Here is a 27116-nt window from a genome sequence, read left to right on the forward strand (position 1 = left end):
CTCCTCGGCCCCTCTCCCCTCACCCAGGAGCTTCTTCAGTGTGGGTAGCAAGAGATAAAAGGATCGGGGGCAAACCTATATAGACCCGGCCGTTGGTGAAAGCCTAAAGCAGGGAACCAATCGGAATGGTGATTACCTTTTATGAAATTATCAGAGGTTTTATCTGAAACATTCTAAAACCTAGCATCCAATGGTATTCTCAGCCCCAGATATCACCATATATGTGTATGTGTGTGTTTATGTATGTGTGAGGAGAGACAAGAGCTGAATGTCCCCTTCCGACTGCGGAAACCAAGAGCATGCATACAAGACTGAGGCAACCAGGTGGCAACAAAATTTGTGAATTTCATTTTTTTATGATGTTTGTTAAACAGCGGGGGAATACAAGCTAATCAGGTTGGACACAGTCCATGTCCATGTCTTTATCCCTACTTTACAGATGAGATAACCGAGGCACAGAAAAGTGAAGTGACTTACCCAAGGTCATACAAAAGACAAGTGGCAGAGTTAATAAGTGAACCTAGTTCCTTCTGGCTTCCAGACCCGTGTTCTATCAACTAGGCCATGCTGCTTCTCTGAGCTCTACAGACATTACTTAATAAACTCTCCAGTGGTTCAGGAAATGTAACCTTTGAGGTGTTTTATCATGAATGACAAATAATAATATTATTGTCATCGATGATTATCATGAATCATCATCATAATGACATTTACTTATTAATTATTCTCATTATTATGTTACTTATTAAAGACTTAATATATGAAAAGTGCTATGCTAAGTGCTGGTGTAGGTTTTTCATGGATGATGAATTAATATTTTTGTTATCAATAATTACCATTAATTGTCACCATGACATTACTTATAAATCATTAATACTATATTATTGTTTAAGGGCCTACTATATGACAAACACTGTGTTAATTACTGTGAATGATACGAGAAAATCACATAAAGGCACAGTTTCTCTCCTACATTGGCCTCATCATTTATGTACGAGAGAGCACAAATATTAATCCCTGTTTTATGTATGAGTAAACTGAGGCCCAGATCAGTTAAATGCCTTGCCCTATGTAGGTAGCTGGGCCAGGGCAAGAACCCCAGTCTCTTGACTTCCAGTTCCATGCTCTTTCTTCTAGGTCTTGCTGCCTTCCACTAAATGTTACTAGAGCTCACTATAGAATCTCAAGAAACAGTGACCGGATTTTATTAAATCACTGGACTGTAAGATCCTTGTAGGCAGGAATCAGGACTACTAACACTATTATATCATACTTTCCCAAGTACTTAGCCCACAGTAGGTGCTTAATAAATGCCAGCAAATGAAGGATCGATTGATTATACACGGCCTTAGGATGTTGTCACTGCTATTCCAAAAATGTCCTGAAATGCCTCGTGGTCACACGCAGGAGAATCAGCTCTATTCTCCCTACTCAAGAAGAGAGGACTGTGGTTGACACACATAGGCATAAGGCTAAAATAAAGGAAATATTGCTTCCTTCCCCCATTCCCTGAAACTATAGCTCAATCAACCAATCACCATATTTATTGGCATCAATGACACAGTCCTCAATTGGATCTCTTTTGACCTCTCTGGCCCCTCATTCTCAATCTTTTTGGTGGGCTCCTCCTCTGCCTTCCACTCCCTAATTTTGGGAGTCCCTTAAGGCTCAGTTCTGCGTCTCCTTCTATGCTCCATCTATACCCACTCCCTTGGAGAACTCAATTGCTCCCATGGCTTCAACTACCATCTCTGTGAGGATGATTCTCAAATCTCCATCTCCAGCCCTGATCTTTCTCTTTCTCGGTATTCTTGTAATTGCTCCTACCTTCAGGACATTTCTATTTGGATGTTGCATGGAAACCTCAAACTTATGTCCAATATTGAACTTTTCATCTTCCCACCCAAAACCTGTCTTCGCCTGGACTTTCCCAACACTGTAGACTGCACCACCATCTTCTCTGTTTTTAAAGTCCATAACCTTGGTGTTATCTTTGGTTCCTCTCTCTCATTCAACCCATATATTCAAATTATAAGTAAATCCTTTCAGTGCAGCCTTCTCAACATTGCTAGTCAGCCCTTTCCTCTCCTATGACGTAAACCCAAGCATTTCCTTCATTCATTCATTCAATAGTATTTATTGAGCGCTTACTATGTGCAGAGCACTGTACTAAGCGCTTGGGATGAACAAGTCGGCAACAGATAGAGACGGTCCCTGCCGTTTGACGGGCTTACGGTCTAATCGGGGGAGACGGACAGACAAGAACAATGGCAATAAATAGAGTCAAGGGGAAGAACATCTCGAAAAACAATGGCAACTAAATAGAATCAAGGCGATGTACAATTCATTAACAAAATAAATTGGGTAACGAAAATATATACAGTTGAGCGGACGAGTACAGTGCTGTGGGGATGGGAAGGGAGAGGTGGAGGAGCAGAGGGAAAAGGGGAAAAAGAGGGTTAAGCTGCGGAGAGGTAAAGGGGGGATGGCAGAGGGAGTAGAAGGAGAAGAGGAGCTCAGCCTGGGAACGCCTCTTGGAGGAGGTGAGTTTTAAGTAAGGTTTTGAAGAGGGAAAGAGAATCAGTTTGGCGGAGGTGAGGAGGGAGGGCGTTCCGGGACCGCGGGAGGACGTGACCCGGGGGTCGACGGCGGGATAGGCGAGACCGAGGGATGGTGAGGAGGTGGGCGGCGGAGGAGCGGAGCGTGCGGGGTGGGCGGTAGAAAGAGAGAAGGGAGGAGAGGTAGGAAGGGGCAAGGTGATGGAGAGCCTTGAAGCCTAGAGTGAGGAGTTTTTGTTTGGAGCGGAGGTTGATAGGCAACCACTGGAGTTGTTTAAGAAGGGGAGTGACATGCCCAGATCATTTCTGCAGGAAGATGAGCCAGGCAGCGGAGTGAAGAATAGACCAGAGTGGGGCGAGAGAGGAGGAAGGGAGGTCGGAGAGAAGGCTGACAGAGTAGTCTAGCCGGGATATAACGAGAGCCCGTAACAGTAAGGTAGCCATTTGGGTGGAGAGGAAAGGGCAGATCTTGGCGATATTGTAGAGGTGAAACCGGCAGGTCTTGGTAACGGATAGGATGTGTGGGGTGAACGAGAGAGACGAGTCAAGGATGACACCGAGATTGCGGGCCTGAGAGACAGGAAGGATGGTCGTGCCATCCACGGTGATAGAGAAGTCTGGGAGAGGACCGGGTTTGGGAGGGAAGATGAGGAGTTCAATCTTGCTCATGTTGAGTTTTAGGTGGCGGGCCGACATCCAGGTGGAGACGTCCCGGAGGCGGGAGGAGATGCGAGCCCGAAGGGAGGGGGAGAGGACAGGGGCGGAGATGTAGATCTGCGTGTCATCTGCGTAGAGATGGTAGTCAAAGCCGTGAGAGCGAATGAGTTCACTGAGGGAGTGAGTGTAAATGGAGAACAGAAGAGGGCCAAGAACTGACCCTTGAGGAACTCATTTATAAGCATTTATGCAATCCTGCATTGACTGCTGCATTAGTTACCTTGTTGACCTGTTTCCTGACTCTGCCCACTTTAGTTCATACTTCATGCCACTGTCTGATCATTTTCTACACAATTATTCAGTCCCTGTTTCCCCACTTCTCAAGAATCTCCATTGGTTGCCCATCCACCTCTGCATCAAACAGAAATTCCTTACTACTGGCTTTAAATCACTCAATTACCCTGCCCCTCCTACCTCAAGTTTCTGATTTTCTACTACAGTCAGCTTGCAAACTTCACTTGCCTAATGCTAACCTACCCACTGTAACTTCATCTCATCTATCTCTCTGCCAACCCCTCAACCACGCCCTGCCTCTGGTCTGGAAAGCCCTCCCTCTTCATATCTGACAAAGGCTTATTCAAGGCACATCTTTTCCAAGAGGCCTTCCCAGATTAAGCCCTCATTTCCTCTTCTCCCAAGCCATACTGTGTCATGCTTTCATTTGAATGTGTAGCCTATATTCATCCCACCCTCAGCCTCACAGCATTCATGTAAATATCCATAAATATTTAATAATAATAATGATGGTATTTGTTAAGCACTTCGAATGTGCAAAGCACTGTTCTAAGAGCTGTAATAATGGTATTTGTCAAGAGCTTACTGTGTGCCAAGCACTATTCTAAATGCTGGGGTAAATAAAAGGTAATCAGATTGTCCCACGCCAGACTCACAATCTTAATTCCCATTTTACAGATGAAGTAACTGAGGCACAGGGAAGTGAAGTGACTTGTCCAAAATCACACAGCTAAGTGGCAGGGTTGGGATTAGAACCCACTACCTCTGACTCCCAAGCCCGTACTCTTTCTACTAAACCTCGCTGCTTCTCTTATTAATTTATATTAATGTCTATCTCACCCTCTAGACTTTAAGATCCTTGTGAATAGACATGGTGATAGACATGGTCCCTGTCCACAAGGAAATTTGCAATCTAGAGGGGTAGATAGATAGTAAAATGCATTACAGATGTGTACATAGTGCCTTGGAGTTGAGGGTAGGGTGATTAAAAGGTACCAGTCCAAATGAAGGGGAAACACAGAAGGGAGAGGGAATAGAACAAATGAGGACTTAGTCTGGAAAAACCTCTTGGAGGAGATACGATTTGAATAAGGTTTTTAAAGTAGGAAGAGTGATGGCCTCTCAGATATGCAGGGGGAGGGGCTTCCAGGCCAGAGGCAGGATGTGGGTGAAGGTTGGCAACTAGATAGACCAGATAGAGGTAAGGTGAGTAGATTTATGCTAGAGTGGCAAAAGTTCACTGGGTTGCAGTGGTAGTATGCCTTCATTCATTCAGTCAGTCATATTTATTAAGTGCTTACTGTATACAGAGCACTGTACTAAGCGCTTGGGATAGTACAATGCAACAGTAAACAGTGGCAATCCCTGCCCACAACAAGCTCACACTCTAGGGGTGGGGACACAGACACCGATACAAATAAACCGACATCAATACAAATAAATAAAATTACAGATATATAAATAAGTGCTGTGGAATTGTGAGGGGGCGGGGGAAGAGCAAAGAGAGCAAGTCAGGGTGACACAGAAGGGAGTGGGAGATGAGGAAAAGTGGGGCTTAGTCTGGGAAGGTCTCTTGGAGATGTGCCTTCAATAAGGCTTTGAAGCAAGGGAGAGTAACTGTCTGGGCATTCCAGACCAGAGGCAGGACATGGGCCAGGGGTCAGTGGTGAGACAGGAGAGATGGAGGAACAGTGAGAAGGTTAGCACCTGAGGAGCTAAGTATGCTGGCTGGATGGTAGAAGAATAGTAACACAGTAATAATCTGTAAGCGATCTCCTACTTCCTGGTTAAAATAGATCCCAGTTGCCCTTGTGTAGGCTGGTGCCCCAGAGCAAGTCAAAGAGCAACTAGAGCAGTATTCTCATCTAGCCCCTCTGCACCTGCCTATCTCTTTATAGAAAAAGGCAAGGCTAGAATAGTGTCAGTTAGAGCTTTCTTTCTGACCTAGCCACTTCCTCTCTACTTACCCCAAAGGATTTTGTTCTGTCTAGAAGTATTGTTCCTTCTAACATGGAGGAGTCTCTGGCTTCATCAGCCTCCTTGCTGACCTCTCAATCTCCTGTCTCTCCACACTCCAGTCCATACTTCATGCTTCTGCCTAGATCATTTTCTACAAAAACGTTCAAAACAAAACATCCCACACCTCAAAAAACTCCAGCTGTTGCCCATCCACCTCCACATCAAACATAAACTCCTTACCATTGGTTTGAAAGCAGTGCATCACCATGTCCCGCCTACCTCACCTTGCTACCCTCCTTCTACAACCCAGCCTGCACACTTCATTCCTCTAATACTAACCTTCTCACTGTATCTTGTGCTCATCTATCTTGCCGCCAACTCCTTGCCCACATCCTGCCTCTGGCCTGGAATGCCATCCCTCCTCAAATCGACAGACAGTTACTCTCCCCTCACTCTTGGCGTCAAAGCTGTCCATCCCCTGAACTCCTCCTACCTCACCTCCCTTCTTTCCTTCTACAGCCCACCCTGTATACTCCACTCCTTGCCGCCGCTAACCACCTCACTGTGCCTCGTTCTCACCTGTCCCGCCGACGACCCCTGGCCCACATCCTACCACTGACCTGGAATGCCCTCCCTCCTCACATCCGCCAAACTAACTCTCTTCCCCTCTTCAAAGCCCTCCCGAGAGTTCACCTCCTCCAGGAGGCCTTCCCAGACTGAGCCCTCCCTTTCCCTCTGCCCTCCTCCCCTCCCCATTCCCCCTACTCCCTCCTTTTGCTCTTCCCCCTTCCCCTCCCCACAGCACTTGTGCATATTTGTAAATACTATTTATTGCTCTATTTGTTTTGTTAATGATGCATATATATCCATGATTCTATTTGTCTTGATGATATTGACGCCAGACTACTTGTTTTGTTTTGTTTTGTCATCTGTCTCTCCTGTTTAGACTATGAGCCCATTGTTGGGCAGGGATTGTCTCTATCTGTTGCCGAATTGTACATTCCAAGCACTTAGTACAGTGCTCTGCACATAGTAAGCGCTCAATGAATATGACTTAATTAATTAATTAATTAATTAATTAATTAAACTTCCCAGCTTGAGTAGAGATTATAGTCAATTTTGAATCCTTAAAATTTTTTTTTGTGTGTGATGCAGTGTTGCCTAGTGGAAAGAGCATGGGCCTGGGACTCAAAGGACCTAGGTTTTAATCTCATGGCTGCCACTTATTTGCTATGTATCCTTGGGCAAGTCACTTAACTTTTCTTTGCATCAAGTCCCTCAACTGTAAAATGGAGGCTCAATGCCTGTTCTCCCTCCTACTTACAGGCCCTATATGGGACCTGATGATCTTGTATCTACCCCAGCCATTAGAACAGTGCTTGGCACATAGTAAGTGCTTAGCAAATATCGTTGTTTATTATTATTGTAATTACTATTTAAATCTACTTTAAATATAACTAAGAACACTTCTTCAGATAACAGACGTATTCTCTTTTCAACTCACTCCTAGAAGCATGCTGTGAAATTTCACCCATCAACAATTCATTCATAGTCGATTTTATGAAACAGCAAATAACTTGTTTACAGGATGTATCTGTGAACATGGAAATGCCTCCCCTTGCTCTTCTCTTCTGTTTCTTGTGCTGGCTCTCCACATCACATCCTGCTTCTGGGTGTTTATTTCTCTTGAAGGTGTCCGACTATTATACTAACCAGATCCTCCAACGTTCTTACGTCAAGCTTCCGGCTGAGGCTGGTGCACTTTGCAGATCTTTGACAACCTGGCTAATGAGACACTACACAGTGAAATAGAGGTCATCTTAGCGCGTGATGGTATATAGGCAATTCTTCTCCCCCACAACTCTGCTCCTGCTCCTCACGGCCTTAATTCTCTGGAGTTATGAAATAAGCATAGCTAAGCCTTATGTTGCACCTGTCTCTGTGGGAAGCAGAAGGAAGCCCCGGTAGTGAGATGGAAATGATAGGGGTCGGATTTGAGGTGAGATTAGCAGAGAGAGGGGGGAGAAAGAGAGAACCAAGATTAAGGTTAAATGTGGTTCATCTTTGACATGCGATCTTCAGAGTTTTGAATTTTGAATTTCCTAGTATTTACTGACTTCTCTACTGTGACTAATTCCTACCTGTGTGCTCTTTCCCAGCACCTAGTACAGTGCTCTGCATTCATTCATTCATTCAAGGGTATTTATTGAGTGCTTACTGTGTGCAGAGCACTGTACTAGGTGCTTGACTCTGCACACGGTAAGTGCTCATAAATACTATTGCTACTATTATGATGGGTCTGTCCTATCTGGATTTGATCATGAAGCCCTTAATGAGTCAATCACTCAATTGATCAGTCAATCAATGGTACAGGTGTTCCCCATTATTCAGCAGTGATGTGTTCCCCTAAAACAAGGAAGAACATATTATGGAATACATTTACCCGTACATTTATATGTTGTGAATTGGAATTTGTTCTCGAACATCTAGAAAAATATGACGTTCTTTTTTGTGCTGTATGCTGCTAAATTAGGCATCATGAAGCTATCTTTGATAAAGTAATTAAAAGCATAACATTAGCACATTAACCAAATAAGGAGTTGTAGTTCGATTATGGATCTTACTAGGCAGCGTAGCCTAGTGGATGGAGCAAGGGACGGGGAGACAGAGGACCTGGGTGCTAATCCCAGCTCTGCCACTTACTTGTTGTGTGATCTTGGGTGAGTCACTGAACTGCTCTGTGCCTCTATTCCCTCTTCTGTAAAATGGGGATTCAATACCTGTTCTGCCTCCTACTTAAACTTTGAGAACTGATTATCTTGTATCTACCGCAGAACTTAGAACAATGCTTGGCACATAGCAAGCCCATACCATCTACCACAATTACTCCAATTATTATTATCTTCACTGAAGGCTACCTTAGTAGAAGCTCACTCAGCTGCCTGCACCCATGATTTTTCAACTGAGGTGAAGAATTTGTCCAACTGATTAGACAGAACAACAGCCTTCTTCTTGTCTGCATAAAGTGCCTCGTAGCAGGCCCACTCCTTCTGAACCACCTCTTTCTCTTTTGAACCCTTCTCTCCAGCATGGCCTAGTGGATAGAGCACAGACCTTGAGTCAGAAGGACCTGGGTTCTAATCCCGGCTCTGCCATTTGTCCGCTGTGTGAACTTGGGCAAGTGACTTCACTTCTCTGTACCCCAGTTACCTCATCTGTAAAATAGGGATTAAGACTGTGACGTCCACATGGGAAATGGATTGTGTAAAACCCGATCATCTCGTATCCACCCCAGCAATTAGTAGAAAGCCTGTCGCACAGTAAGTGTTTAACGAATAACATAAAAAAAAGAACCTAAGTGGCTCATCAAGTATCTTAGGGCAGCTGTAATGTGAGGTTGGGCATCATAGCCTGACAGTTGACTTTTTGGTATGTGTCTATGCCTGAATTTACATAGCAGCTACTGGGGCATGATTTGTATGAGAGACGTTTGATTGGAATCTGGATGCACCTGGCCATCCTATCAGATCTCCCACCTCCTAGTAGAAGGGGTTGAATTACAACCTATGATCCTCATCCCCTATGATTAATGTATGCCAGCCATAGGAGACATTTTGACCCTAGCCTAGCACCCATCCCTGTAAGCGCACCACCCAAAATATGCCGATCCCATGTGAACCCACCTCTGATTGTGATACACCCAAGCTCTTGGGATGGTACTACAGAAGCAGGAAACAAATTCCTTACCCTCAGTGAATTTACAGTTTTGGGGGGAGACATGGGACTAAATTTCCACTAATTTACCCCAGCATTTCCAACAGCCCTTCATAACCGGCAGATATATGTGGTTGTTGTATGGTGGCCTTCATGCAAGAGGAGGAAGAAGACAGTGTTTATAGATCTGAAAAGAAACTAGGGAGAAGATAATAATAATAACAGTTCTGGTATTTGTTAAGAGCTAATTACGCACCGGACACTGTGCTAAGCGCTGGGATGGATAGAATGAAATCGGACTGGACACAGTCCCTTGTCCCAGGTGGGGCTCACAGTCTCAATCCCCATTTTACAGCTGAGGTAACTGAGGCACAGAGAAATTAAGTGACTTGCCCATGGTCACACAGCAGGCAGTGGCAGAGCTGAGATTAGAACCCATGACCTTCTGACTCCCAGGCCTGTGCTCTATTCACTATGCCATGCTGCTTGACTGTGGCATTTGTTAAGCACTTGCTATGTACTAAGTGCTAGGGTAGATTAAATGAGACATAGTGTGTGTCTCAAAGAGATCACACTCTAAGGGAGATGGAGGACAGGGGTTGAATCCATTTTAGATATGAGGAAACTGAGGCACAGATCAGTGAAGTGACCTGTCGAAGGTCATACAGTTGGGAAGTGGCAGAGTTGGGATTAGAACCCAGCTCCTCTGAATCTCCGGCCTGTGCTCTTTGCACTAGGCCACACAGCTTATCGAGGATAAGGGGAAATTTCTTTCTGATGAATGGTCCATGCCCAGAAAGGAGGAAAAGCCTCTCTGGAAAACATCCCCAGAGGTGGTCAATTACCCAAATCTCCATCTCCAGCCCTGATCTCTTGCCATCTCTCCAGTCTTACATCTCCTCCTGCCTTCAAGACATCTTTACTTGGATGTCCTCCCATCACCTCAAATCTGACATGTTCAAAACAGAGCTCCTTATAATAAAAATAATAATAATTATGGCATTTGTTAAGCACTCACTTTGTGCCAGGCACTGTTCTAAGCGCTGGGATGGATACAAGATATTCAGGTTGATTACAGTCCCTGTCTTACATAGAGCTCACAGTTTTAATCCCCATTTTACAGATGAGGGAACTGAGGCCCAGAGAAGTGAAGTGACTTGCCCAAGGTCACACAGCAGTCAACTGGTGGAGCCACAATTAGAATCCATGGCCTTCTGACTCCCAGTCCTATGCTCTATCCACTAGGCCATGCTGCTCCTCTTCCCACCCAAACCCTATCCTCCCCTTGACTTTTCCATCACTGTAGACAGCACCACCATCCTTCCTGTCTCACAAGTCCGTAACCTTAGCATTATCCTTGTCTCCTCTCTCTCATTCAATCCACATATTTGATCCATCACTAAATCCTGGAAGTCCCACCTTTACGCCATTACTAAAATCTGCCCTTTCTTATCCATCCAAACTGCTACAATGTTAATACAGACATTCAACCTATCCCACCTTGATTACTTTATCTGCCTTCTTGCTGACCTCCCAGCCTCCTGTCTCTCCCACACTAGTCCATACTTCGCTCTGCTGCCCAGATGATTTTTCTCAAAAAACTTCAGGACATGTCACCCTGCTCCTCAGAAACTCCAATGGTTGCCCACCCACCTCCGCATCAAACAAAAACTCCTCACCATTGGCTTTAAAGTAGTCCACCACCTTGTCCCCTCCTACCTCAACTCACATCTCTCTTTCTACAACCCAGCACACACACACCACTCCTCTAGGGCTAACCTTCTCACTGTGCCTTGGTCTTTCCTGTCTCATTGCAAACCCCTAATCCACATCCTATCTGTGGTCTGGAATGCTCTCCCTCTTCAAATCCAACAGACAATTCCTCTCCCTCTCTTCAAAGCCTGATTGAAGGCACATTTCCTCTAGGAGGCCTTCCTAGACTAAGCCCCACTTTTTCTCATCTCCCGCTCCCTTCTGCATCGCCCTGACTTGCTGTCTTTGTTCATTCATTCATTCAATAGTATTTATTGAGTGCTTACTATGTGCAGAGCACTGTACTAAGTGCTTGGAATGTACAAATCGGTAACAGATAGAGACAGTCCCTGCCCTTTGATGGGCTTACAGTCTAACTGGGGGAGACGGACAGACAAGAACAATAGAAATACATAGAATCAAGGGGATGAACATCTCATTAAAACAATAGCAAATAAATAGAATCAAGGTGATGTACGTTTCGTTAACAAAATAAATAGGGTAATGAAAATATATACAGTTGAGCAGATGAGTACAGTGCTGAGGGGATGGGAAGGGAGAGGGGGAGGAGCAGAGGGAAATGGGGGAAAAAGAGGGTTTAGCTGCGGAGAGGTGAAGGGGGGGTAGAGGGAGTAGAGGGAGAAGGGGAGCTCAGTCTGGGAAGGCCTCTTGGAGGAGGTGAGCTGTAAGTAGGGTTTTGAAGAGGGGAAGAGAATTAATTTGGCGGAGGTGAGAAGGGAGGGCATTCCAGGACCGCAGGAGGGCATGGTCCAGGGGTCGATGGCGAGAATGGGGGACGGTGAGGAGGTGGGCGGCAGAGGAGTGGAGCGTGTGGGGTGGGCAATGGAAAGAGATAAGGGAGGAGAGGTAGGAGAGGGCAAGGTGATGGAGAGCCTTGAAGCCTAGAGTGAGAAGTTTTTGTTTTGTGCAGAGGTTGATAGGCAACCACTGGAGGTTTTCAAGAAGGGGAGTGACAAGCCCAGAGCGTTTCTGCAGGAAGATGAGCCGGGCAGCGGAGTAAAGAATAGACTGGAGCGGGGAGAGGAAGAAGGGAGCTTCCCCTCTTCCAGCCCCACAACACTTATGTACGCATCTGTCATTTTATTTATTTGTATTACCGTCTGTCTCCCTGGGTCTCAACTGTAAGCTCATTGTGGGCAGGGAATGTGACTGTTTATTGCATTGTACTCTCCCAAGCACTTAGTAAAGTACTCTGCACAAAGTAAGTGCTCAATAAATACTATTGAGTCAATTAATTAATCAGTCGATCAATCAAGAGCATCTATGGAGCACGTGCTGAATGCAGAGCACTCTATTGAGCACTTGAGATAATACAATAGATTAGACATTATCTCTGCCCGGAATGACCTTAAAATCTAGTGGGGGAAACAGAATCTCAAATAAATTACAAAGAGCAGGAACTGATATAGTATGGACAATCAATCAATTATATTAGAGTACTATATTAAGCCCTTGGGAGAGTACTATAAAACAGAGTTGGTAAACATATACTCTGCCCACAGTGAGTTTACAAACTTTAGGAGGATATGGTGAGTCCATAACAAGCTGCCTTATTATGGCTATTTGTGATCCCATGAACAGCAAGATGGAAGAGACTGGTGAAGGCACTGATGGGCTCCACCTGAGGTCAGGTGACTGCTGGTCTGTGGGGGCAGAGCATGGAGGGAGGTGTGGCCTTCTCTCCCTGTTCTACCCAGTAACAGTCCTGGACCAATCAGTGACTGCCTGGCAAGCCACAGCTGTGACACCTAATGCATATAAAAGTTGCTCGTTTTGAATCGTGAGAAGTATGCAAAGGGCAGCAGAAGAGCAGCAGAAGCAGGAGAGCAGCTCTTGGAAGTAGAAGCATGGGCAGAACAGGTTCCTTTGACCACGGATTGGTATTGGACCCTTGGTGGAGTGAGGTGAGTGTGTGTATGGGTCACTCCCTTGCACGTTGGTAAAACTAAGTAAGAAACTTTACACATTAACCTTGGTGGATCAGAGGAGTGGTTTGACTTCTACTACAAGTCAGGGAGGCTCCCCCGATCCAGGGAGGTTCTGGTTAGTATGAACTGGGGGTTCATGATAGAGGAGACAGCCATTTAATAGAAATAAACAAATGATGGTTGTGAGCATAAGTGTGTGGAGTTGAAGGATGGTTGAATGAAGGGTGAAAGTCCAAGTTCAAGAGTGGAGTGATCCAAAAAGGGAGTGGAGGAAGAGAAAATGAAAGCTTAGTTGAGGAAGGCCTCTTGGCAGAGATGTGATTTTAATAAGGCTTTGAAGATGGAGAGAGTGATCATCTGTTGGATATGAAGGAGAGCATTCTAGGCCAGATGTGGGCAAGAGGTCAGTGGTCAAAGAGATGAGAGTGAGGTGCTGAGTAGGTTAGCATTAGAGAGCCATGTGTTTGAGCTGGATTGTAGGGGGAAATCAGGGAGGTGAGGTAGGAGGAGGCAAGCTGATCGAGGGCTTTAAAGCCAAAGGGAAGGTGTTTCCTTTTGATGCAGAGGTGGATGGGCAATGGCTGAAGGTTCTTGAGGACTGGGGAAACATGGACTGAATGGTTTTGTAGAAGAACGATCTGGGCAGCAGAGGGAAGTATGGACTAGAGTGGGGAGAGACAGGAGGCAGGGAGGTCAAGAGGGAGGCCAAATAGACTAAATGGTAGCATTTGGATGGAGAGTAACGGTGGATTTTAGCGTTACGAAGGCAGGGAAGGAGAAAACATGGCTTTTGCAATGACTGATAATTTGTCTTGTGTCAAACCCCATTTACTCCACTTATATCATGCCTGTCCAGGTGCCAAGTTGCTGTCCCAGTTGCAGATTTCTGGTCAAAATCATTTTGCTGTCTTCTTACCTTGTTTACCATAAAAGGCCTCAGACATGTGATTGAATCAGCCATGAAATGGCTGAAATGTCACACTCTGACTGCAAATCCCCACCCACAGTGGGGGGTGGCATCACTAATCATCATATCATCAATCACCAATCTGAGAAAGATTGATGGCTGAATCTCAGGATTTAATCTCAGAAGCATCACCCCATAAAGTGTAGACGTGTGCACATTTTGCTAAGAGAAGCCTGGATTCTGAGAGAAGTTCTTTCAGAGGATTTATTTAGGAAGAAGCACAGATGCAGAACCTGAAGATATTAGCGAGAATGTTAGAACAAATGGACAGTGGGAGGGGTATTTTCACAGTTTCACTCAATGTTTTGTTGATATTTTCCAGAGACAACTGACTGACCCAGGATTCTTTATCGTCATCATCAGTCCCTTTTCACTGTCCCAGGAGACTTGGAATCCAACCTTAAACCAAGAACAGAAAGGGATTAAATTTCCTCACCTGTAAAAAGGGAACAAAACACCTGTTTTTCCCCCCCATTGGACTGTGAGCTCCTTTTGAGACAGTGATTGTCTTGTATCTACACACAGAGAGCTTGGCCCCTATTTGGTTACTATTATTAGGGCAATCAGGACAGCATGATTGTCAAAGTTGGCTTCAAGAGATCCTGCCTCCCTTCCCTTCCTTGGTCTGATAGAGGGGGAAACAGATTGTCAGATCTAGAACATGGATAGAACCTGAATTAATGATGAATCCTTGTTGGCTTCCCGGAGCTGCGACTGCCAACGAGAAATGGTTTTCCTTTCCAGCCTGGTCAGGGCCAAGCTAAGAATCAGTTGGTGTCTACTCACTCACCTCAGAGTTTGCACTTCAAACAATGCTCCATGAAAACGACTCAAGGTCCCAACCCGATTTTGAATAGGAAGCTGAGGTAGGAAGCACACACCACAAAGATGGACATAGGTAGGATCCCTTTCTCACCTGTCAATTTAGTTCTTTTCCTCCAGGTGCTTTCCCTGTTGCTTCAGGGGTGAACGAAGCTCACCAAGAGAGACTAGGACACTTCCAGAGTCATCGTAGTCATCCTCCTGGATATTTGCCAGCCCAGTCAGGAATACTGAAGGATGAGAGGAACCATTGGCAGTGAGGTTAGTCAGGCCCTGGGACAATCTCTCAAACCCTAAGCTTAACTCTCTCCTGCTTAGAGGAGAAGCAGTGTGGTCTAGTGGAAAGAGCCCAGGTCTGGGAGCCAGAGGACCTGGTTTCTAATCCCAGTTCCACCACTTGTCTGCTGTGTGATCTCCGACAAGCCACTTCACTTCTCGGTGCCTCAGTGATCTCATCTGTAAAATGAGGATTAAATCTGTGAACCCCATATGGTATACAGACTACATCCAACCTGATTATCTTGTATCTATCCCAGCACTTAGAACAATGCTTAACACATAGTAAGTACTTAACAAATGTAATAAAATAATAAAATGACAACTACAATAATAATAATACTAATAATGCAGTGTGCTGCACTAAGGAAGCACTTACTTAATGCCATTAACATTAGGTTTTTTCCTCTTTCCCTTCCTTCTCACACTAAGAAATGATAATGGAAGAACACAGACCTGAGCCACTAGTCAATGGCTTCTCCTCTTTGGCCCCCTTGCCAATATTCTCCTTTTTTTCCTCTTCCATCAGGTAATTCTTCAACTCCTGGTTCTCTTTGTAAAGCCCTCTCGAGTGGCTAATTTGAAAACTTTCATCACAGATTTCAGAGACTGAAGAGAGATGATAAAATTAGCCACTGGAGCTCCAGTATTAAAGGATACTTTTCTAGTGCTCCTAAATAAATATGGGAAATGCGAGAAAGGGAGAGATCAGAAACTGTGGAGCCAGGCCAGCAAAGAGAGATAGCTGAGGGACTTATTCTTCCAGGGAAACAGTGTGGTAAATAAGAGATCAGGCAATAATGGGTCGGGATCATTTTTATTCAAACTCAGTTTTATTCAAATTTATTTACTTTTGGATTCATAGAACCAAAGACCTATGAGACTATCCCCCAACCCAGGGACACTGCAGAAATTTTCCCTTAGAAACATCCGGTCCATTTTATGAAGGAGAAAGCCACCAATAAGAATGGATCCAGGTGAACCGATACTGAAAATATCAGACAAAGCCTGAATCAGCATTATAACGTTATGTTCATGGACCATTAATCTCCATTAATCAATCCATGCTATTTATTGAGAGCCTACTGTATGCAGAACACTACACTAAGTGCTTGGAAAAGTACAGTACCTTTAAGAGGTTGAGTTCATTGAACCCTAAGCTGGTTTGGAATAGTCTACCCAAAATATTATGTAAAAAAGGGAAGAGTAACAGAAACAAATATCAGACTGCATCACAGGCCAACTTCTCTGCATTTTGTCTGTCCCCAATCTCTTCAACATCATCATACTCTTCTCCCAGAAGGTTTTCATCAGTCTCCTCAGGGTCCTCATAATCCACTCTCAGGGAACTGCCAAAAATATCTTCATAGATACCCTCAGAGAGAGAATGCTCATCTTTGAGGGGAATTGGAAAGAATATCAATGTTTTGTCAATGAAATAAATCCAATTCTCAGAAATGTGGTTTGATGTGACTGAATGCAACTTTTGGGGAGAGATTAAGCAACTAGAATAAGACACAAAAACAGATCCTCCTAAGAAAAAAAGAAAGTTCTGCAGTAAACTCCTCTCCAAAGGAAAGAATGAACAAGAGATGAGATTTGGATTGGCTGGTCTCATTACTCTGAGAATTCTCCCAGGGAGGAAAACAAAGAATCTTGCTCCAGGATTAGATGTTGGAAATCTAATAATTCTTGGAAATATAGTACACGTCATGACAAGGAGGGAGAGGGAGAGAAAGAAACTTTCCCAAACATTCTGAGAATTCCAATTTCTCTGGTTATTAAAGTACAGCAAAATTCTCAAATAAATCCCAAATCATCTTCATTAAAATGCATTACTGAAGTTCTACATTGATGATCTGGATAGACCCTCAGCATACATAGAAAAGAATGAATTAAAGATCATCCCTGCTCTCACAAAACTCCCAATCTAAAGAGGAAGACAAAGTAAACTCAAATTTCATCCTGTACTTCACAGATGAACCATGATGTTTTCCCTGAAAATATGTGTGTAGCATGAAAAGCTACTATGGGGCACATTTTCCTGTTAGAATTGAGATCCATCCAATACCTCTGGAAAAATAATATTAAATTCTTATACATATTATATGTAGTTACACTGGGCATCACTAAATTAATGTTCAATGTTTTTTAAAGTAATTCAGAGCACAACACCACAACAGGAATCAATTTAGAGTTGTAGTATGATAATAGATCACTTCTGGAGACTACCAAAGTATAGGTTTGTCCTGCTGCTGCCTGAATAGCAGTTTTTCATCTTTAGTGAAGAATTTATTGATGGAGATGCACAAAAGCCTTCTTCTCGTCTGCATCAAGGACCATGCAGCAGACCAATCCCTTATGAACATTTCTTCCCACCTCTGAATTCTTCTCTCCATAAGTCTCCATAAGGGTTTTCTTCAGTCATTTCTATAAATTTTTCCACTTGCACCCAGAAGGTGCTCAATAAATACAATTAATCCCCAAATCCTAGCTGGGAGACCTTAAATTCAACTGCTTTGGCATCTTGTAGTGATGGTTTAGCTTGTCAGGGTGGCAGGCCACAAGATCTGTTTCTCTGGGTTGGAGGCATCATGGGCTGGCTAGAACCTGGGGTATCCTGAAAATGACTGACTTTCATTTTCCAGATGCCACTGACATCAAGGCCCTATCCGTTCATGGGAGAGTAGATGAAAAGGCTGATGCCAAACTGGCACATCCTCCTTCATTGCTTATATGTGAAGATGGACTCTCACTCAGCTGATGGGTTTGTCCTTCCTGGTATCCTGGTCTTCTGCCCAGATCACTTTTCTGAAACCATGTTCACTTTACATCTCCCCCACTCCTCAACAATCTCCAAAGATCACCCATCTACCTCCACATCAAAGAGAAATGCCTTACCATCGACTTCAAGGCATTCTATCGCTTTTCTTTCTCCTACCTAACCTCACTGGTTTCCTACTACAACCCAGTTTGCTCACTTTGCTCCTCTAACACCAACCTCCTCTCTGTATCTTGATCTCATCTATTCCACCACCGACCACTTGTCCACATTCCTCCACTCTCATCACCTTCAAAACCCTACTAAAATCACAACTTCTCCAAGAGGTCTTCCCAGACCCGGCCCTTTATTTCTCCTCTCTGCCCTCCCCTCTGCGTGAACTGTGGACTTGGCTATTTACCCTTTACACACTTTGATAGTCACCCTAGCCCCATGACACTTATGTAAATATTCTTAAACTCTAATATTTTCCCTATATGTAATCCATTTTAATATCTGTCTCCCCCATAAACTATAAGCTCCTTGATGCCAGAGAGTACATCTACTAACTCTGTTGAAGGATATTGTCCCAAACATTAAATACAGTGCTCTTCATGCAATAAACAAGTGTGGCCTAGTGGATAGAGCATGGGCCTTGGTTTTAATCCCAGCTCCACCACTTGACTTCTGGGTGACCTCAAGCAGGTCACTTCACTTCTCTGTGCCTCAGTTACCCCATCTGTAAAATGAGGATTAGGGCAATGAGTGTCATGTGGGACAAGGACTGTGCCCAACCTGATTATCTTGTATCTACCCCAGCGCCTATAACAGTGCCTGGCACATAGTAAGCACTTAAGTACCATAAAAAAGCCATCAATTAATCAATCAATGGTATTTCCTGAGTGCTTACTATGTGCAGAGTACTAAGCATTTGGGAGAGTACAACAGAATTAGCAGACACATTTCCTGCCCATAATGAGCTTACGGTCTAGAGGGGCAGACTCCTTTACCCCAGGAGAATCATCCTTCTCCCATCTCTGCCCACCAGCCTGGTTGATCTGCCACAAGGGTCTCCCAGGTCACTGATAGGTCACTGATAGGTCACACTGCTTGAGACTGCTTTTTCCCATGTCTAGGGATGATATTTTTCCAACCTCTTTGGTTGCACGGTCCCCCAAACAGAAGCTGCTTGGGAACATGACCAGCCCAGGGGAGCTGTGCTGCTGCAAGAATCATTCCTTTAATGTGGGTGCACTAGCTGTCGTCCAGACTCCATCACTGGTAACCCTGCCCTGACATTTTTTGTCGATTATGGTCCACGAGTGATCCTCATGAAACCGGTCAAAGAGCTGACTAGGCTTTCTGCAGAAAGTCCAGGTCTCCCGGCCATGTAGAAGGTTGTAGAGCCTTGTAGACTTACACCTCAGTATTGAGCTGAACAAACTGCTGTAGCCCACCTTGTCTGGTAATCGTCCCCAGACCAAGCTGAACTTTTGAATTCTGTTTTCTATATCTTTTATCTACCTTCCATTCATTCATTCATTGGGATTTATTGAGCACTTACTATGTGCAAAGCACTGTACTAAGCACTCGGGAGAATACAAAATAACAGCAGACCAATTCCTGCCCACAATGAGCTCACAGTCTAGAGGGGGAAGTATACATTAATAAAAATAGATAGATAGATAGATATAGATAGATAAATAATGAATAAATAAATGAATAAATAAATAAAAGTTCTATACAGATATATACATATGGGCTATGCTGTGGTGACAGGAAGGATGAAGGAGCAAGTAATAGCGGTGAAGAAGGGAGTGGGAGGAGAGGAGGGCTTAGTCAGGGAAGGCTTCTTGGAGGAGTTTGCCTTCAACAAGGTTTTGAAGTGAGGGACATCACTTATCTGTGCCTTGAAGGACAGTGTAGTGACCATGAAGCAGGGATGACTGTAAGGTCTGGGCTGCTAATGAGACCCTTGGGTATAGGGTTTCCCAGCTATCAGCTGTAAAGAAAGTGGTTCTGTCTGCCTCTCTCAGCGGCCTCGTGGGGTATGTCTATGAGGTCACAGAGCTTCTTTACTGGTGAAATAAAGTCTTCAGTTAAACCGAGATAAGAAACAAATGCAGGCTGTGGCCACTCCCAAAGGGACAGGGTAGTGAAACCACTTCCAGTTTCCAGTTCAGAAAATGGCAGAATCACCCTCCAATATATGGAACTTAATATTAATAATAATAAATAATTATGGTACTTGCTAAGCACCTACTATGGGCCAAGCACCGTTCTAAGCGCTGGGGTAGATACATGTTAATCAGGTTGACGATTCACGCAATAATAAAAAGCTTTGGTATTTGTTAAGCACTTACTAACTTGTTAAGCACTGTAGCAAGCACTGTACCAAGCTCTGGGATAGATACAAGATTATCAGGGTAGACACAGTTCCTGTCCCACATGGGGCTCACACTCTTAATCCCCATTTTACAGATGAGGTAACTGAGTCCCAGAGAAGTGAATCGACTTACCTAAATCACACAGCAGATTTATGGCAGAGCTGGGATTAGAACCCAGGTCCTTCTGACTTCCTGGCTCTTGCTGCATCCACTAAGCCATACTGTTTCTCGTGGGTTGAATGGGATAATGACGGAAGGTAGGATGGCAGTGTACGTGGGGGTGCCGAGGGTTGGTAGACCACCCTGGCCTGATATGAGAGGACCCAACCTGCATCATTTTCTACAAAAGGGACAACTATCCCTACCAGTTAGGAACAAAGCTGCAGTTTGTTCTGGTTGCTTATTTTCTTTATGTTTTTGGCCCCCCTTTCCTGCCTTGTCATTTTCCCTTTGGTTCTTCAGGGTCTGAAGCCCAGGGCACACCAGCATTCACTATCACAGCTCTCCAACAGAAGATTTGCTGGTGCCTAATGAAACTCCCATTCCCCCTGTTTTGCCAGTGGGGAGAAAAGGGGGGAATTCCCTGGGGCCATCACAGAGTTTAGTTGGGGGATCTGCTCTAGGCTGTAGGGACCCTAAGAAGATCTGAACCCAGCTAGGTGCAGGACAGGGGTCTGGAGATATTTGAAGGGAGTATTGAATCTGGGCCACTTACCACTGTTTGGGATATTTGTCCTCCATGTCTGAATCGCCAGGTATGCGAGGAGGAGGCAGAGAAGGGTTCCCAGAACAATGGAGGCAATCCAGGGGGACGAGAGTATCTCTTGGATGACTGGAGGGAATGCACTGAGGCCTGAAAGTGCATGAAGACACATGGTCACACACACACACACAAAACCACCCACCATCCACCCCCGAAAACGAAGACAATTAGGAAGAAGTCCCATCAATTATCCAACCTCCAATACCACAGAAAACCCATAGCTGAGATGCTGGATTTGTAGTCCATCAGTAATAATAATCTTTGGTATTTGTTAAGCGCTTATTGTGTGACAGGCACTGTACTAAGCGCTGGGATAGATACAAGATTATCAGGTTAGACACAGTCCCTGCCTCACATAGGGCTCGCAGTCTTAAGCCCCATTTTATAGATGAGGTAAGTGAGGCACAGAGAAGTGAGTTGCCCACAATCACACAGCAGAAAAGTGCCAGAGGCAGGATTAGAACCCAGGTCCTTCTGACTCCCAGGCCTGTGGTCTATTCACTAGGCCGTGCTGATGCTGGGCCACCTTTCCAGATAAGGGTAAGGCTTCAAAAGAGTCTACAGGGTGGCCCCCAGCCCACTGGCCTCAGATTCTGTGGGAACATTTTGGGGGGGTGGTCAGGTAGGAGACTGCAGATTTACCTGTTTTGGGGGATGCTTTCAACTGGATTCCACCTGTAGAGAGTAGCAGGAGAAGGGGTCAGGCTCAAGAACAGAAGCAGAAGAGCAGATCCCAGCATTTCCTAATCCAGTTTTGCCAACACACCCATATTCCCAACCCCATTTTCATGATGCAATTGGAATTTCATGTTTGACACCATTAGAATTTGGGATTTCCGGGTGCCCTGCCGCCCAGGGGCTTTGATTCCAGGGCTTCAGAACCTGAACAATTTGTGGCTGAGTGTGGCAAGTATAAGTGTCATCCAGGGAGGTGGAAGAGAGTGGGCTAACCTGGGAGGTGTGGGAGTCCTCTGTCCTGAGGGAACCAACCTCCCTCTGCCCCCTGCATTGAGCCCTGCATTGAGATTTTTCCAATTGCCCCCAATTAATCAATGGTATTGACTGAGTACATACTATGCACAGAGCACTGTACTAACCGACTCGGGGAGTACAATACAACAGAATAAGCAGACACGTCGGGTTGGTTACTGCCCCAGAGCTAGAACGAATGTCAGACTGAAGCAAGAAAGGATGTCCCGGGGGCCCTGGGCTACTGAAGCTGGGCCTGGTATTGAGTCAGGCAGTGGCCTCGGCCCCCCGAGGAGGCAGCACCCAGGAAAGGTGCGCGAGTGAGAAGCAGCAAGGCTTAGTGGATAGAGCACGGGCTTGGGAGTTAGGAGGATCTGGGTTCTTATTCTGTCACATGTTTGCTGAGTGTCCTTGGGCAAGCTCTGGGCCTCAGTTACCTCATCTATAAAATGGGGATAAGAATGTGAGTCCCATGTGGGACAGAGAATGTGTCCAAACTGATTAACTTGTATCTCAGTGCTTAGAACAGTGCTTGGATAGTAATAGTAAACACTTAACAAATACCATAATAATAATAACCATTATTATTATTAGTGAGGCCTGGTCTCTGGGTTAGAATCTGCGGCAGTCCTCGGTGTCATCAGTGTCCTCTGAGGTATTTATTGAGCACCTCATGCTTTACTGTATGTAGACCACGCTACTAAACACTTGAAACAGAAAATCTGTTAGACGCCGGGGACTCTGTGAAGGCGAGGCAGGTGCTGGGTTGTACCAAGCCTTTCAGCCAAGAGAATCGATTAGAGTTAGAATAACTGTGGAGTTTGTTAAGCGCTCACTATGTACCAAACGCTGTACTAAGCTCTGAGGTTGGATACAGTCCCACATGGGGGTTTACAGTTTAAGGGGGAGGGCGAACAGTCATTTAATGCCCATTTTACAGATGAGGGAACTGAGGCAGAGATGTTAAGTGACTTGCCCAAAGTCACACAGCAAGCAAGTGGTGGAGTCGGAATTAGAACCCAGGACTCCTGGCTCTCAGGCTTGTACCCTTTTCACTAGGCCACTTTGAACCATGACATTCTAGAGCAGAGTGTGTCCAGACTCCCAAGTCTTGAACCCCTAGATGACACAAAGGTCAGGCCAAATCTGGGGGTTGATGCCCTACTACAGCATCCACCTCAAGGCTGGACAGAAGGCCAATGCGGTGCTCTGAGCCAGCTGTTTGGCCACGTGCCCTATTTGCTCCACAGATACCACCCAGGCAGATAGGTGTCCAGCAGCAGGCAACCTTATACCAATGAGTAATTCTCCAACCCTCTGAACGGGCCGCCCCACACTGACCAGAACAGTTGACGGCAGCATCTTCCTTGTGGCCACAGTCGGCTTGGCCCCAGGGGTTGGCCGGACAGTCCCAGAGAGAGGCCTCACTGCCCCGGCACCGGACCTCGTCCAGCCAGACGGTGCCCGTCCCAGGGCCGAAGGCCGCCCCTCCCGGAGCTGCCAGTGCCTCTCCACAGCCCAGCTGTCGGCACACGACGTGGGCGTCTGCCAGGTCCCAGGCGTCGTCACACACCGTACCCCAGGACCCTCTGTGCCACACTTCCACGCGCCCCGAGCAGCCGTCCTCACCGCCCCGCACACGCACTTTCTCCTGTGCTGCAAACGACAACCCCGTCCATCTCACCCCCACGCCAGGAGCCTTTGGGTGGCCAAGAGGAAGGAGGGACAGAGGGGAGACACCCACCTGTGCAGTTTTCGGAGTCGGAGCAGTTCAGGGCCTCTCCAGCTTTTCCAAGTGGTTTCTCTGTCTTTCCTGTGGAGATCAATCAGTCAATCAATCGATCGAGCAGCATGGCTAAGTGGAAAAAGCACAGCCTTGGGAGTCAGAAGTCACGGGTTCTAATCCTGGCTCCGCCACTTATCACCTGTGTGACTTTGGGCAAGTCACCTAACGTCTCTGTGTCTCAGTTCCGTCATCTGTCAAATGGGGATGAAGACTGTGAGCTCCGCTTGGGACAGTCTGATTACCCTGTATCTACCCCAGTGCTCAGAACAGTGCTTGGCACATAGTAACTGCTTAAAAAATACTATCATCATCATTTGCTGAGCTCTTACTATGTTCAGAACACTGTACTAAGCACTTGGGAAAGTACAATACAACAGAATTAGCAGAAACACTCCCTGTCCATAACAAGCTTACAGTCTCAAGGGGGAGAGAAACATCGGCTTGAATAAATCAGTAATTGATAATAGATAATTCAAAGATATGTATGTATGTGCTGTTTGGCTGGGGGTTGGGCAAATACCAAATGTCTGATGGTCACAGATACAAGTGCCTAGATGACCCGGAAGGGAGAACGAACTGGGCCAAAGAAGGCCTAATCAAGAAAGGCCTCTTGGAGGAGATGTGATCTTAATAGTGCCTTGAAGGTGGAGAGAACCCCTCCCTTCCTCTGCTCTACCCCCCTCTCCGCCCCACAGCACTGGTTTATATATGTACATATTTATTATTCTATTAATTTTATTAATAATGTGTATGTATCTATAATTCTATTTATTTATTTTGATGCCATTGATACCTGTCTACTTGTTGTGCTATCTATCTCCCCCCTTCTAGACTGTGAGCCTGTTGATGGGTAGGGATTGTCTCTATCTGCTGCCAAATTGAACTTTCCAAGGTCTTAGTACCGTGCTCTGCACATAGTAAGCGCTCAATAAATATGATTTAATGAATGAACTGAATGAATGAGAATGATGGTATGGTGTATATGGAAGAGGAGGGAGGTCCAGGTTAGAGGAATGACGTGGGACAGGGGCCGGTGGCGAGATAGGTGAGACCAGAGCACAGTGAGTAAGCTGACCCTAAAGAGGAGTGTGAGGGCTGGGCTGGAGTAGGATGAAGTTAGAAGCAGCATGGCTTAGTGGAAAGAACATGGGCTTGGGAGTCAGAGGTCATGGGTTCAAATCCTGGCTCCACCACTTGTCAGCTGGGTGACTTTGGACAAGCCACTTCACTTCTCTATGCCTCAGTTCCCTTATCTGTAAATGGGGACTAAGGCTGTGAGCCCCACATGGGACAACCTGATTACTTTGTATCTGCCCCAGCCCTTAGAACAGTGCTTGACACATAGTAAGTACTTAACAAATACCATCATTATTATTATTATTGCTATTATGAAGTGTTTTTGCGACCCTGGAGGAACAGTGTCTACTTCTCACATATGCACCCTCCCCCAGCGCTTAGTACACTGTGCACCCAGGAAATGCTTAATAAATTCTACTACCACTTCTACTCCTGACTTTCATAGAGGGTGTTTCAAACCAAGGCTGCAAGTGCCCCAACTTTGGCTACCGCCGGGCTACTTCCCACCAGTCTCCTCTAAAGTAAGAAGGAGATGGGGGAGGAGAGAAGAGACTTGGTGGCCAGATCCACCAGCAACTCACTGGAGTTCATGCCTCTACCAAGAGCACCGGAAGGAGAGGCCCCACTAGGACCAGAGGCGTGAATTCTGGAAAAGCGGAATGGCCCAGGGGTACAACTTCCTCTTCTCGTCTGCTCCAGCTGCTGCTGCTCCTCCTCTCCCTGTGCTCCGTATCTGGTGATGACTCCTTTTGGGGTGTGAGGGGCAAGTCTGGATGATAAGCTGACAGGCAGGTGAGTGGGGGTGGCAGTCATTATGGGGGTTACTTGGGGGTCTCAGTAGTGCAGCCTCAGAGGACTAGGAGGAACGTGAAAGCTGGAATCCGAATATGATTCCAATCCCCTGTAAAATCTTTTCCGGCCAACAGCCTGGGAATATCATTCACACTTCTTGAATTGCTCAAGACAGGAGCTCTTATTCCCTATGAAATGTACACAGGTAGACAGCCTGATGGTTACGAACCATTTTATAGAATTGATAAATGTCTGAGGACTGTTAGCTTGCCTGAGAAAACCGAGGTCAGGTACCAGCTTGTATCAGACAAATTCTTAACCAAACCAGTGACACAGCTGAATTATGAATTGAATTATGTTGCCTAGGCAGCATGGTGTTCAGTGATGCACAGATGGACAAAGAAATGGAAACTATATTAAGAAGACTGAACCAACCCCAGTGGAACTGACTAGAGTTGTGACATCAACGAGGCATCAAGATTCAGAAAAATCTAAAATTCTATAGAATAACTACAGAGTGCAATCTTCAGCATGGAGTAGTGGCTAGAGCATGGGCCTGGGAATCAGAAGGTCATGAGTTCTAATTCCCCCTCTGCCACTTGTCTGCTGTGTGACCTTGGGCAACTCACTTCACTTGTTTGGGCCTCATCTGTAAAATGGGGATTGAGACTGTTAGCCCCACGTGAGACAGAGACTATATCCAACCCAATTTGCTTGTATACACCCCAGCACATAGTACAGTGCCTGGTACATAGTAAGCACTTAGCATATGTCATAATTATTATTATTATTATTAAGACTGGAACATTTGGATCAACAGCAATCCCATTCCTAGGGCAGTTCCATCCAGGCTAATGTGCCATACTTAACATCAAATACCAGCAACGTCTCAGTCTTAACACCTCCAAAACAGAACTCCTCTCCTTTCCACCTAAAACCTGTCCTCCTTCAATTTTCCTATCACTATAGACCACATCACCATAACTGGCATTATTTAAGACTCATCTGTCTCATTCAACCCACATATTCAGAGCCTACCAAATGTATCAATTCTACCTCACAACATTGGAGAAGCAACTTGGTGTAGTGGATAAAGCACGGACCCGGACTCAGAAGGTCTAAGGTTCTAATCCTGGCTCTGCCACTTGTGTGCTGTGTGTCCTTGGTCAAGGGACTTCACTTCTCTGTGCCTCAGTTACCTCATTTGTAAAATGGGGGATTGAAACTGGGAGCCCCATGTGGGACAAGAACTGTGTCCAACCTGATTTCCCTGTATCCAGCCCAGCACTTACTACAGAGCCTGGCACATAGTAAGTTCTTAACAAATACCAGAGTAATTATTATTATTATCACTAGAATCTGTCCTTTCTCTCCATCCAAACTGCTACCGCACTGATCCAGACACTAATCCTATCCTGTCTTGACTCCTGCTTCACTGACTTCCCTACCTCCTATTTCTCCCCTCTCCAATCCAAACTTCACTCTGTTGCCTTGTTCATTTTTCTAAAAATTGTTCAATCCATATCTTCTCATTACTCAAGAATGCCCAGGGCTTGCCCATCCATCTCCACATCTAACAAAGCTTAACATCGGCTTTCAAACACTCAATCAGCTCATCCCCTCCTACTTTATG

The 27116-nt window shown here is 45.4% G+C and overlaps 1 protein-coding gene across 1 annotated transcript in view; it reads right to left on the minus strand.

The window, feature by feature from the left end:
- Positions 1-14036: 14036 nt before the first annotated feature.
- The window catches only part of LOC120638261, a 66351-nt gene continuing 53271 nt past the window's right edge, over positions 14037-27116 (minus strand). The window contains exons 23-29 of the mRNA XM_039911334.1: positions 23573-23641; positions 23170-23484; positions 21502-21534; positions 20812-20949; positions 15405-15557; positions 14767-14902; positions 14037-14249 (exon numbers count right to left, since the gene is read on the minus strand). Of these exons, the coding sequence (XP_039767268.1) occupies positions 14775-14902; positions 15405-15557; positions 20812-20949; positions 21502-21534; positions 23170-23484; positions 23573-23641 (836 nt within the window). The 3' untranslated portion in view covers positions 14037-14249; positions 14767-14774. The remainder of the gene's footprint in view (positions 14250-14766; positions 14903-15404; positions 15558-20811; positions 20950-21501; positions 21535-23169; positions 23485-23572; positions 23642-27116) is intronic.

Source organism: Ornithorhynchus anatinus, chromosome 3, assembly GCF_004115215.2.
Source record: "Ornithorhynchus anatinus isolate Pmale09 chromosome 3, mOrnAna1.pri.v4, whole genome shotgun sequence".
NCBI classification, from domain to species: domain Eukaryota; kingdom Metazoa; phylum Chordata; class Mammalia; order Monotremata; family Ornithorhynchidae; genus Ornithorhynchus; species Ornithorhynchus anatinus.